General features: G+C 35.2%; 1 protein-coding gene across 5 annotated transcripts in view; it reads right to left on the bottom strand.

The window, feature by feature from the left end:
• Positions 1-14,553, bottom strand: part of ZBTB34 (zinc finger and BTB domain containing 34) — a 24,462-nt gene continuing 9,909 nt past the window's right edge. For 3 of the 5 annotated variants that reach the window (XM_026090702.1, XM_026090682.1, XM_026090688.1), the window contains exon 2: positions 1-6,222. In XM_026090702.1, coding sequence (XP_025946487.1) covers positions 4,701-6,200 — 1,500 coding nt within the window. In that variant the 5' untranslated portion in view covers positions 6,201-6,222 and the 3' untranslated portion in view covers positions 1-4,700. Of the gene's footprint in view, positions 6,223-6,588; positions 6,931-14,553 lie in introns of those variants that run through there. The other 2 variants (XM_026090710.1, XM_026090691.1) reach the window with 2 other exon arrangements.

Raw genomic sequence — 14,553 nt, 5'->3', positions numbered from 1 at the left:
TTTGCTCTAGAAGCATTTTAATTTACAAACAGCAATTCCCATTGACTTTATACCATAAAAAAAGCAATTTACAAGCAAGAAACAAATTCATCAGAACAAAATAAAGCAGCACTGAAATATTCATGTCACAAATCTAAAAACAAAATGAATACAAGAGTAAAATATCATTTGAATAAATATTTTAAAATTCATGCTATAAAATAATCCTTAATGGCAAGTTATTAATTGTTACAGCATCAGCTTAGCTAGCTTCATTTACTTCACATGGTGATGAAGTGTGGAATTGTGAGGTTACTGGTTTATATTGCAAGATAATGACACCAAGTCAAGTCATTCAAACTGTTCAAATACTTATCATGAAAAACAATCATACAAACAAAAGTCATTTAAAAATACCATTTTTCAGTCAGAAACAAAACACTGCTAAAATTGTGCAAGATTTCTATTCTAATCAGATATACAACCAGAGGCTTGCAATACAAGTCCAAAGATTGAATTCATAGCATATGTAAATTGGAGAAACAGCAGTTTATTGTATCTACCGTAGCAGGAATAACTTATATAAACTACAAGCAAACCTGCTCAGTTATTGATACTTAGCTTCACATCCCCTGAAGAAAAACAGGAACACATGTCCCAAGCTTACTTGTTTAGCATTTTTTTTTAAATGTAAACTTGCATAACTAAGTTAATGCTATCACAGGGATGTGCAAGTAGTATTAAAACTACAATATTAAATACAACTATTCTGGCACTTGTTAAAAGATATGTAAAATGCACAAAGGTTATAAAATTTGAACATTTTGAATGACTTTACTAAACTTCTGATTCAATCACTGAGTATTATGAAATTTACAATTCATGAACTAAACAGTTTCATATAAAGAATTTACACAATTCCCCAAATACTTTCAAATATAAAATTTAATAAATAACCCTGACCAGTCTAAAAGCACCATTCAAGGGTAAAATTCCCTTGCAAAATAGATTAGGTGTTGCATATTTGAGTCCCTTTCAATGGTTTCACATGAAACCCATTTAGAAAAATGACAATAAAAGAATCACAGTAAACTAATACAAAAAAATTCAAATAAGATATATATTTTTGAAGGTAAAGCTCATTCAGTCTTTTCCCAGCCCTTGATATTCTTGCTGTTCCTTCCCATATTTCAGTCTAAACATATTAAGAGGCTTCATTTTTTTGTCTAAAAGTCAACCAAAGGCTGCAGCATAAAACATGAATTTATGCTTGGGAAGATTGCATTAAAAACTACCAATTTAGGCCTACAGTATATTCTGCTGAACAGTGAATTGACAGTATCCTTTATATGCTATTGAAAGAATTCACACTAAAACGCAGAGCCAATCTTGAGGCCATGTTGACCAAACTGAACTTCTAATATACTCTAAATATTTACATAGCTATTTTCTAAATGTATTTACAACTTTAATAGAAATGATACGGAAGATAACTGATTAAGAAAACTAAAATAACTGTTTAAAACCACAAACATTAGCAAAGATATAAAATCCTTTATTTTCACAGTTTGTAATAGGTTAAACATCTAGAGGAAAGGACACTGTCATTGTTTTCACATTTGTCTATAATTAAAAAGGTAGATTAAGAAGAGACTCAATTATGAACCAGCCTATATGATTTCATGATTTATTTTGTTGTCAAATATTTCTTCACATATTTATTGACTTCTGCATTTATTGTAAATGAAATGTATAACAGCTCTGTGCTAACCTAAAACTGTACAGAAACAAGACACTGTACAGTACTTCCATAATTTGCTTAAAATAACACAGCATACTTTGTCTTGGTGGACTTGTGAAATGAACTTCAATTAGATAATGTTTCATGTTTCATGACAATGTTAATCCTGGCATACCATTATGTGACAAGGCACAATTTAATTGCTGTTGCCAGGTTTGAAGTTCGTTTTCTACCAGAGTCGCACACTTTACAAGTGTAAATATAATGCTCAATGATGTTTTATGCTTACCTATGTATGCATCCTTTGAAGCACTGCTGAACTTTACAGTACTGTGTTATGGCTTGATCATTCTTAACACTGCTAGCAGTGGAAAAGGTAAATGGCATATCAACATGAATAAGAGGAAGCAGAACCTGCAAACTGCTGAATCATGATATTGTAGAAAAAGTGATCATTTCCTGCCCCTTAACAGTCCCGTTACAATGTTTTGAACCTGAACCTGTACAATCAAAGTGATGTGTTTTTTTTTTTTTTGTCAGAGACAATTTTGGATAAGTCACTCTTTGGTAAACTCAAACCAGTTTAATAACTTTACAAATACAAAGAACTATATTTAAATAATGTTAAGATTGTGACACAGAAAATTTCAAGAAATACATTATTAGTAGCCCATATCTTGCTATCTTCAACTCACACTACCATGAAAATAGTCACGCCAAAGGCACCACAGCACAGGTCCAAGATGAAGGGTTAAGAATAACTTAATTTCTTGGATTTTGCATGTCTCAATCTTAATTTATCAAAACACAATTTTTTGCATTTAATTACTTTAAAAACATATAAGAAAAAAAACAGTATCAGAAACACCAACATGTGTTTAAGTGGGTAAACATATAGACATCCTACCTCCCCTAGACAGACATATAATATCCCTTATTGGAAACAAAAGTTCTGTTGTTACTTCAAGGAGAGAACACCCTTCCCACCCATCACACCCCTTATTTAGGCAGTTTTAGGGGGAAAAGGCAAATTATGTACTCAGTTTAACTGAAACTGCTCCTATGGAGCAAGTTGGGTTTATACTGTAAATATTTAGTAAGATTAATCCTTATTGCGGACTGTCACAATATTAAGAACTAGTGTATTTTATAAAGCTACTGCACAAATATGCCCCAACTTCATGGACAAAGGGCCTGAAAAGTGTTTTAAAAATCTACATATAGCAATTTGAGCTACAGGAGCCCAAAAAGCATTACAAGATAGCAAACCTACCTTTTTGCTTTCCTGTAATTTAGGAACAAGCTTTCACTTTCTAAATTTCAGGAGTTAAACAATATATTCACGGATGTATTTTCAATATTTGCTAAACAAACATAAGGACCAATTATATAAAGCATAATTCCTCCGTATTTTAAAGAAGTATGTGATTAACTTAATTCTGCTTATACCTGATTCTACCTAGAATTTTACACAGTAGTGTTTGCCAGCTCATGCTTTTGAAGTCTCTTAAGCTATTGTTTTATTGTTTTTGTTTTTTTTGCTTTTATTTCACTGTTACCATTAGGTTTCACATTTTATATATTATACTGACCTAAATGATGAAGTTAGCACCATATTTAAAAAAAAAAAATTGAAACAAAAAGATTTAGAGTACTTTTAAAGTTGTTGGTGGTTTCTTTATGCAGAAAACAACCACTGAAATAATGGGGAAGCCATAGCAACTCTTTATAATACTAACACATGAAATAACAGACATATTGCTCGCAATTCCCATAGAGTATTTGTTTTTTATACAAAAAAGTACAAATTCCAAGTGCTGACATATCACTTGGAGCCATAAGTAGGAAGTCAATGTGCACCTGAAAACAGCTCTCTGTGAAGAGACCCATTACAACACTGCTTGGAAATACTGTAGTTTAAACTACAACATCCCTTTCAGGTTAGTATTAGCCAACCACAAAGAGTGATGAAGTTAAATTTAGTTACCTGGTATGTTTCTACAGTACGAAATGAAGGTAGATTCTGAGGCCAGTAAAAACACATTTAAAACCACAATGCTACTTTTGGGTTTGCTAATAGTATATATTTTTTATATATATATATAGATCTATATCTATCTCTATATATAAAAAAAGGTCAGCACCACAGGTTGTCCAGTTTGTGTTCTAGACAACTAACAAAAACCCAAACAATTTAACCATAATTTAATAGATTTATGGCATTTGGTTTACATATGTTATAAAGCAAAGCTATTAAAACAAGGTAATTCACTTTGCTCACTTTTGCACACAAAGTAATAGTTTAATAAAATAAAACCCAAACATTCTTCTAAAAACCAAAAACATCCTCCCAAAGTCCAGAGTCCTAAATCCTAGGCAGAGAGAAGACCTAGCAGTTGAAAAACTGGTACATAGTATAAACCTTGACATATTTTTACATTCACCTCAACCAGAATAGGAAAAGTGAAAGCATTTTATATATATAAAGCAATTTTATATATATAAACAGACTAACTACCAGAAACAGTTAGTAAAAACGAACAGAATCCATTGTGACACATGGAAGGAATCAAATGGATAATACTCTCTCTCCCCCTTAGTCCTGCGTAAACCTCATTACCAGCAACAGGATTTAGGAAATAAAATAAGGGAGACTACAGCTTCTTGGTATATCCAGCAGAGCTGCTGATCTTATTTTAATATCTTTCTCCGCTGGAAATTGTGTCTTGCCAGATCAAACAATAGGGACACATTAGCAGACTTTTCCTATCCCTTCCCCAGTACACTGTCTTTTATATTTTGAGCATCTTCAGAAGAAAAAGAAAAAAAAAACAAACCAAAAACAGCCTCTTTCACAAACAATGAACATTTATGTAGTCTTCTCCAGGCTGTTATACTTGTACTGAAGATTACCAAAAGAATAAAAAACTGAAATATATTATTAATGTGCTTGTTTGGGTTGCACTTAGAATGTAGTATTTTAATCAGATGTGTTAGACATTGCATGAATTTCCATACTAGAATCCATAGCTTCAGAAGCTGAAGCATCATTATCTACTTTCTGTTCCACAAATGCCTCTGTTCTGTCTGGAGACTCTATCCTGTTTCGTACTTCTGTTACACCAGGGTGATTCTTTCGCAAATGCTGGTTTAGCGTACCCTGGAAAGGAAAACATTTTCCACAGATCTCACAGCGAAAGGGCTTGTCATCTGTATGGCCACGAATATGATACTCAAGTTGGTCCTTGCGGGTATATTTCTTCCCACAAAACTTGCACACAAAAGGAGTTATGCCCATGTGCAATCGCATGTGTCGATCAAGGCTCCCTTTCTGGTTGAAAGACTTTCCACAGTAGATACAAATTAGCCTCTCATTGTATGGATACCAATGACCTCTTGCATTTCTTTCCCGTGGACTATTTTCATATCCTGGGTTACTCACCATGGTTTCACTGTCAGCCCCTTGCACCAGGCCCTGAACATCACTATGCAAGTGACCAGTGGATACGCGTTTTTGGCGTGCACGCCCTCCTCTGAAACAGCTCAGCATAGACCTTGAAGGACTTGAATTGCTTAGGCTTCCGAAGGTTTCAGACACACCTGTAGCCTGTGATGACGCATGGGTAAATGAATAAACATGTTGTAACACAGACCCATAGGAACCAACGTTTACTGCCACCACTTGCTCTCCATCCACCATTTCAGTATGATATCCATCATCACCAAGGGAAGAGCTATCGGAGCAACTTGGCCTGTCAGACTTTTCCATTTTAACTTTCACCTCTGCAATTTGACTTTCCCTTACTATCAGGTCTCCTTGCTCATGATCACCTTCAATCTGAATCTCATACTCAGAGATACTTCCACTGCTTCCTCGATCCGAATGCCCTTCTTCTTGCAGACGACTACGTAGAGTTTTGCCTGGAGTAGTTTCCATCCTAAGATCGCTGCCTGCTGTTGACTGTCGCACCTGAGAGCAATAGGGAGGAGATATCTCAACAGGATTGGCAAAGTAGCTGCTGTCTTTAACTCCGTTGCGATTTTCTGAATTTTCTTCAGCACCAACAGTGACAGAGTCAACATCACCAACACTGATCTTTGAATGAATACTCTCCAGTATTTGTGTGCATTTATCAATGACACACTGCATCTGTAGAAAGCTGGCTGCAGTTAGAAAACTAACAACATCCTTCAGCTGTAAGGACATCCTTCCAGTGTAACAAAATGAAAGCAACTGTTCAAAAACATTGGGATTTTTAATAACTGATATTGATAAGCCACTCATGGTGCTTAATGCTGAATGGTCACGGAAATACGGAGAACTGGCAGCTAGAACTGCTTTATGGGCTCGAAATGGCTGACCCTGAATATGCACAATTATGTCACATAGCTTTCCTTGCAAGCGGAGTTCATTTAACTGGCTCAGAACAGTGTTGCTGTACTCAGGCACATCAAACTGAATGAAACTGCTGCTGTCCATTTCTACTGATGTAAAGTGTAATCTGAAAGAAAAAAAAAAGGATTTACAACTGAGAATGGATACACAATTTTTCATTTAAAAAATAAATGCTTACACATGGTGAAGTTAAATCATCACAATGATCTATTTAAGGTGTGTTACAATAGAACAGTTGGTATAAATGCTTGATATAATACAAAGAGTAGGTTCTCAATTTCTCACATTTCTATCATTCAAATTATGCCTCTGCAATCTTTGCAATTCAATTATTCATCCCTGAGAGTTTCTATGTCTAACCAAAAAGAAATTTCCTAAATTCACTCTCTAGTAAAAACTGCAGAACAATATTTCCACCCTCCTAGAAGAATATTAAAGTGGCTAAGCAGGTCAAAAGCTTCAGAATCCTTACTGGATCTTGAAGTAAGAGACTACATTGATAGTCACAGGGAACTGCACTGTTAAACTGTCCAAGAATGACTTCTGGAAGGTATTTCGTGAAGTTTGAAAAACCTGTTAAGGAAAAGCCACAGGCTCATTCACTGCTTACTGCATATATTTAGAATACTTTCTTTTTCGTCTAGAACTTCAGTATGCAAACACATATTTCATTATGAAATTTGTTTGTCAGTAATATGTAACATCCTTTGACAAATATATTTTCAGTCACAAATATTTTAAAAGAGTATACCTTAGATCCAGATAGGTCAAATTTATTTCAGAGGAACTGAATGTACTACATCAATGACATTTCTAGTCTAGACAAAAAATTTACCTCCTTAGAAAATAATCATTAATAATTATATATATATAAAAAATCATTCAATACTGGCATCACAAAACAAGGAAATTCCAATTGAAGGAGACATTTCACTCAGTCCACACTATTTAGCCAGGGTGCCACAGGTTTCCAGATAATCCTGAATTTGTGTCAGTATGTGCATGAGTATTTGAAGGAAAAGTATGGGAACTACCCAGGAACTTACAATTTTTTGAGTTTCTTTTTATGGTATCATTAAGTCTCTATTTGCAGGTTCACATGTTTGCAACACTCAGTACCTAATTTTTCCATAGTCGTTCTCTCCCCTGCTTTTTAAAATAAACCATGATCTGAGCAATTCAAGTTTTATTGCATATTCCTTTGAAGCTCATTTATAGATCTTTCTGACACTGCAGTAATTTCCTAGCTAGAATGATTTGCTATTTAAAGTCTAACCTAACTCCAAATCCATAAGTTCTCAAACTTTCCTCGTACACTGGGAAGCGTGGTTGCAAGAGGCATTAGAGAAATGTGTACATTTCAAAACAAGATCTAAAGAAAAGCACTTCAGCAATTTTTTCATAAAGTATTATCACATAAACCAAATATACACTCCTCCTCTTTAGCAGACAACACTTTTCAATTCCAGGACTGTACCCCTAATCAAGTGCCCAAGAATCTTCAGACTTTTATTACTATTCTTCTCATATTAACGCAGAAGTCTAATCACATTACATAACAACCATACCTGTTTTTCCAATTGGACAAACAGATCTCAATGTCATCTATTGACTTTTGATGCAGGAAGAATGTCTGATGTACTACAACTTACTACTGGATATTTTTTTTCTGTTTATGTCTTATGTTACATGCTGTAATAGGACACATGAACAATTTAAATCAACAAACTATGAAAATTCAGGAACTCTTCTAAAACAACATCAACAGCCAGGAATATGATAAAAAGCCTACAAGGAAGAACTCAAGATACATCAGCTGACTGGCACCTAAAACTAGGGTTCATTATCTTCAAAAACAGAACCTCTACTTAGCTGTAAAATAAGACAGCCAGCTTCCTAAATCAAGACATAATGCTAGTCAAGTGTGAAAACTGTCAGAAACTCCCACACTGCATCCTAAATCAGATCATCAGAATTGCTAAACATGTTCTGTAAGTTACCACTGTGTCACAGAGTACATCAGAATGGGTAAACTAGACTTCACTTGAGTTTTTGCAATTGTTATTTAAAAGCAGGGGGGAAGACATTTCACATGCTCTTAAAACTGATGAGGGAAATCAGAACTAAGAGAAGGTTAACAGAAGTGATATGATCACAGCTATACAAAGACAGCTTTGGCAGGGCAGTTCTTTCATTCAGCAAACAAAGCTACTAAATGATTCAATGCTTCAGGGCTGAAGAAAGTCAGAAGTAGATCAGAAACCAAACATCAAAGCAAGCAAACAAAAAACAAAGGAACAGCGAGGTAGTTATAAATGGAAAGATTAACTTCATTATTCTGAGCATCCCTGCACTGTTTAAGTCCTTAGTGGATGTGTCCACTCTATTGGGAAGACTGAAGGCTCAGCAGTTAGGATATGCATTTGGCAACATCCCTTTCCTTTTCACAGGGCAGCAGGCTTCCTTACTAACTTAACATAGATCACTGTCTTTAATGTGTGGGGCTTATGCACTGTGTACAGAATCATCAGCAGGATATCCTTGATTGAACTTCTCTCTGCTACAGTGAGGAAGAGCTTTTGGACCTGAAGTGACATGGATCAACGTGTTACCTAGGTTGAGGGTTGTGTACAAACTATTAGAGCAGTTCTCAGCAATGACCATTTGTCATTCGTGTATCTTTATGGATTCTTGTCTTCAAGTGTGACATCTTGGTCAAGCCTCACACAATTCCCCTCAGAAATGACTCCTTTTTTGTGCCTAGAATGTGCAGAAAGTCTGTCATATTTAGCAAGTAGCTTTCCTTCTTGCCTCGTATTTCCCTAAAGGCTCTTATTCTGCAAAATGAAGAACAGCTTAGTCCCATACAAAACATTAAAATACAAGTGGTCAGCACTAGCACTAGCCCAGACTGGGGGAATGGATTAGGGTAAGCACTCTTAAGTAGGAAGAAGATGGACACTTTATGCCTTACTGGGGAGAAAGTCAGTACATTCTTTTGATTAAGGCATCTTAGCACTTGCAGATGAATTCAGGCTCCCTAGGACATGAGAGTCAAATGGACTGTGAATACATGCTAGAGAAAGCATGGGTGCCAGGAAGAGGAGGTCACGGATAGGAAAGATTGCTAACAGCATTAGCAATCCTTGCACAACACTGTTAGAGCTTCTACATCTCTCCTACACATACCCATAAGCAATTCTACATCCTCGTTCTCAGAGTTTGTCTCTTGGGAAAAGGACAAGTTCACCATTAACGTTTTCAGGTGAATAAATGGCACGTGGATCCTGGTAGTGAGTGGAGAGGATGATGGAATTAAAGGTCTATAAGGCTGAGGTATCAGTGTAGTAGACAAGCAGCAAAAACCAAAACTCGGATCAAGGGAAGCATACCATATTGCTTTGAAAGCAACAGCAAACAGATCAAGTACACAAAATACAGCCCCCAAAGCAGCATACAATGAGTTTCTATACCCATCTGTTCTTAAAAAATGCAAGTGAACAAGCTACAGCACGCACTTGTTGCAACTACTTTTCCACCTCAGTTTCTTCCTTCTGAAACATCTTCTGCTTCCTGTGATTTTGAAAACATCTGAAGAAAGCATTAAGTAAAACAAATTTTAAACAGAATCAACAGTGCTTGACAGAAGAGAATCCCATCTTTGCTCTTGGGCAGTCAAGCTCTCAAACATCTCTCATGGAAGAGGTCCTGATGAGGCTGCCAGTGAACACAAACTTCATGAGTAGGCAGGACTGTAGCAGGAATTTCACTGAGCCTGCAGTAATCTTGCTGGGGTTAGTACCAGGGCACTCCAACTTTCTTGCATGGATTTAGACCCATGCGAAAATCTCAGCATTACACACCTTGTCAGAGAGGCAGTCACCACTGACTGTAATGCAATGTTTTATTGATGAACAATGCTTAGAAAAGAATGATCTTATTTATTCATATAAATCCCCAATAACACTATCTACAAAATCATACTAATTTTCAGATTATATTCCCATAGACAAAAAGTTTTTATTTTATTTGTATACACAGAGAAATTGGTAGCTGCACAATCCAATTACAGTAGAACTAACCAAAATATTCTTCAGAAGGGTACTGTACCATAATAATAATTAATCACCAACACTGGCAAGCCAGTAGCTCTTTTAAGACAAAGTGATTTATTCTTGAAATACTCTTGAAACAAACCTCTAAGATTATTACAGTTTGAAAAGGCTAATATGAAACCTTCCGTCAAATTTTTTTAAACAGCTTCCTCCAAGCTGAAATGTCTCACTGAACACTTCTGTTCTGGGTGAAGCAATTCACATTAAATTGAAGCAGAAAGGTACTCTGCAAGGCAAATTGACTTTGCTCATATCCACAGTATGCTCTGAAAAAAACATTCCTATCCACAGTTAACCAGACAATCATAAGGAAGTCTTGTTTCCCAAAGCTATGAGACAGTAACTATTTTCACTCACATAACTTAAATCTTCAGAGAATTAGCACAGGTGAAGAAGAAGAAGAAAAAAAAAAAGTAATGTGTAGTCAAGAGACATCACCAGTATCTTCTGTGTTATTTTAGTACATACTGAGGCAATCTGTGGTTCTTAAGTCCAAGACTGCAGTGCAATAGTTCAGAATAAAGACAATTTCATTTCTACTGTGTAAGCTCAGGCAGTTGGGGGGGGTGGCGGAGGCAGGGAAGAGAACCTAGACAACTCATAGCAGTGTTAGGTACCCTAACTGTTACGAAGTAATGCATTTTGTTTGCTTCACTTCCCACCACCGGACTGTGGGATACTTTAATGTTAGGTTAAAGTGCTGTAAAATTTAAGTCCACCTGCGAGCACCTGTCCCTGACCAGGTCATCTCTTAACATTCCTGCATAACTAGATAGAACTGTTTAAGGTTTTCACAGATACACTTCCAAGACATCAGCTGAATGCTTTCCAGTTTTAGAGCATAGGCTAGAACTTGACACATCAGTTCACTCTGTCTCATTGGTGTTACATGTAGAGGTTCCTGTTTATTTCTGTAGGAGATCATCCATTCACACTCAAAAGAATCATACCAATTCTCTTTGCACCTGCATTACATTTATTCATTATGATCTTATAGGGCAAAGCTAGACCATAGTATGAATTTACTAGCAGTGGATACTTATTTATCACTGCCCTATGTCTTCAAACAAAAGAGTTCACTGAAGTAACCTGTGAGCATGAGTGATATGCATTTAATATTTCTCATTAGATTTTAAAAGAAACTTATTTTAAAAATTACATTCTTTGAAAGCTCTTATTTCACTTAAGAAAGCAATAATAGATGGTGACAAAATATACTTGACATTTCATTTTACTGCCATCATACAGTGACAGCAGGGAAGCATCATATAACTGCAACATGAAGCCAATTTGCCAGTGCTGTATCTAAGTCTGCACCTGTTTAATTTCATTCACTCACTGATGTATGATTCACTGTTCTTATGGACAGGTGAATCATATAATTTATGCTCATTTTAACTCACACAGAGGTGAGAGAAAAGATCCCTTGCATTCTAATTAATTCAGCATCATAGGTTTCTCAGGAAAAAACAGACATTGCAAATCATTACTATTCCAGCAAGTGTCTGAAAGCAGATAAATACAGAAAAGCTTAGGAGGGTCATAATCAAAATTAAGACTAAAACAAAGAAAGTGCTCCTATGACATGAAGAAGGGATACTCTGTATATTACTGCTCAGAATTTAGAGATAAAGCAAGAAAAAAAACAGCTACTTGCATTAATTAGCGGGCACCTCTCTTGCATTTTGTAGAATTCAGTATTTACTACAAGAACCTAAGATATCATTTTGCAAAACAATAATGTCATTCAAGAGTATTTTTAGTTAAGGAATGTAAACCTATCAGCTGTGTTTCAAGAAAGTTTTAGGGCAAAATCTTCATCACTCTTGCTCCTTTCATCTTGCAGTTGCTTGTAGACAGTCTTCAGAGCAGCCACAAAAATTAATGCTAGCTGTACCAAAGGAAAACTGGAACCAGATACTGTAGGGTCTAAGGGCATATCTAAGAGAGTCCCCTTTTTAAAAAAGATTGAAAATAGGGAATAAACCTATCATATAATCTTCTTTTATCAGTTTTACTCTACTGATGTATTATTTTGCATTTTAAAAGTCAACAGACAGTGCCTTTGGATGGCCTTATGTAGTGTGACACAGCTCCACTGAAAATTTGGCTTCTAAAGTATAGTAAGCTTTCCTACAGCTAGTTTTTTAATATGGAAGTCAAAAAAAAAATCCTACTCTCCCACTGATCAAGATACTTTTGTGCAGAACTACAACACACTTACAATAAATACTATAAAAGCAGTACCATGTAAATATGTAGTATCAGTTTTTGCATCAGTTCTTCCTAAATTTAAGCCATCATTTTCTTGAGAACTCTCCGGTCTTTAGAGATCATGAAAGGAAACTAATTTATTAATCTCAAATGAGATAATAAGATAGTATTGCTTTTACAGATTTAAAAATCAATTACACTAAAGGGATTTCCAGAAACATACACAATAGATGGTAAAATAGAGCCTTGTCTATTTTTGGCTCATGCATGTGGGCTATTTTGGGGTCAATACAACATGCTGCCAAAAACAGCCTCCTGGTGACTGAAAATATACGTAATGATACACTTCTCCATGCAGTTTGCACATATCATCCATCCATACATATATGCACACAGGTATATATACATATGTATACATACATATATAAAACAACCCCAAGCAACAGAAAGGATGATTATGTGGGATGTTTCCCCCTATAGTTGAGAGAACACTTGGAGCTTAGGGGAAGGAATGTGCAAAATAAGTCTTTGTGTACCAGCCAGATTTTTCAAAACTTTTATGTAATGTATGTTAAACAGCTTTTAAATGTTAATTCTATGTAGTGCAATCAATCATAGTGCTACAGTAAGCAGAAATAACTGTTGAAATCCTCACTCTTTCTGAACTTGGTCATCCAGAAGTTACTTAATGGCAGTCATTCATGAGCACATGACAACCAGAAATGAGAATCTCATGAGACAAGGCAACAAGGCTTGAGGAATGGTTTAAAGAAACTGTACTGTGCCAAAAACGTAATGCCTCAAAAAAACCATTAAACATTTATGGTACAGAGGCAGTAATATGATACCTACTTGCAACACTTACTTATTTGGGAGTAATTCCTTAATCCTTCATTGTTTACACTGCAGGAATGTCAATTTTTAAACTATTACCTGGAACTGAACATGCCTTTTGTGGGACAATTAAAAACTGTTAATGACAGTAAAAGTGCAAGTATCTGCTTGACTACATGGAATGATAACTTCATCCATTTTCTTTCAAAGTTTTTCTTGAATGGAATATTAAACAAGTATGGACTTACTTTACCAAGCATCCATGAGGTCAAGCATGATCATTCCTTATCACTCTTATTTATGTTTTGGGCACTCTGGGTCCCCTCTAGGTTTTAAGAAACTCATAAATTTGAATTCTAGAAGTATTATTAACCCTAAAATATAACTCAAACAACAATCTTTTCTTGGGTCAATTTGTGTTCTTTGGTTTGAAACTTACTCAAATTTATTTAAACTTAGACATGTTGGAGAGTACAGATAGACAGATCACTGTATATGAATAAGGAATTCTGATTTCTCAGAATATATAAGTCACTCTTAGTGACTCAGATGGAAATTTAACAGAGTTGAAACACAGGTCCCAAAAGATGCTACAGCACAGCAGAAAATTCTGCAACATTTCTGTTGTGGCATGAAGTTTCATTTTCTTTGCAGCTTCTCCAGTAGGCTAAAATGCCCTTTATTTATGGCATCTTTTACAACTAAAGTGATACCATAAACCTTTTCAGTTCAGGAAAGTTGTTTACCCGTTGGATTTGCCACTAACAGATAAATAAATCTACTGCCAGTATGATTAAAAACAGCTAATACAATCCTATGTTTATGTAAACTTTCTAGCTATACTTTTTTAAAGCTCCCTATTGTTTTGGGCAGTCTACAGTACTTTTGATTTCCAACTCAAAAGCCACCCAAAAAACCCCATATGGAAACTAAGTTACCTTTGTAATAGTCTAAAAACATTGTAATGCAGAAATTATGGAAAAGATCATGTCTCACAAAAATAGAGTTAGTTCCTTTCTTAACAAATTTCGATCTCAAATCCTCTTTCATCCAAATGCTAACCATTCATGAATCATTCTGTAGACTTAATTCACAAGGTGCATTAAGTTCTGGGATGCTTTGACCTAAGCTTAAAAATATCCACTTCCTGGGATATTTATATATTATATTATATATATTATAATATTATACTATACTATATGTATATATTAATTCATATAATAATATAATCATTTTGGTCACTTAAAATAGGGAATTATGTAATAAACTGTGTA

Source organism: Apteryx rowi, unplaced genomic scaffold, assembly GCF_003343035.1.
Source record: "Apteryx rowi isolate R43461 unplaced genomic scaffold, aptRow1 scaffold_120, whole genome shotgun sequence".
In the NCBI taxonomy this organism is placed as follows: Eukaryota; Metazoa; Chordata; class Aves; order Apterygiformes; family Apterygidae; genus Apteryx; species Apteryx rowi.
Note: the sequence above shows the minus strand (reverse complement) of the source record. Positions and strands in the feature narration are given on the sequence as shown.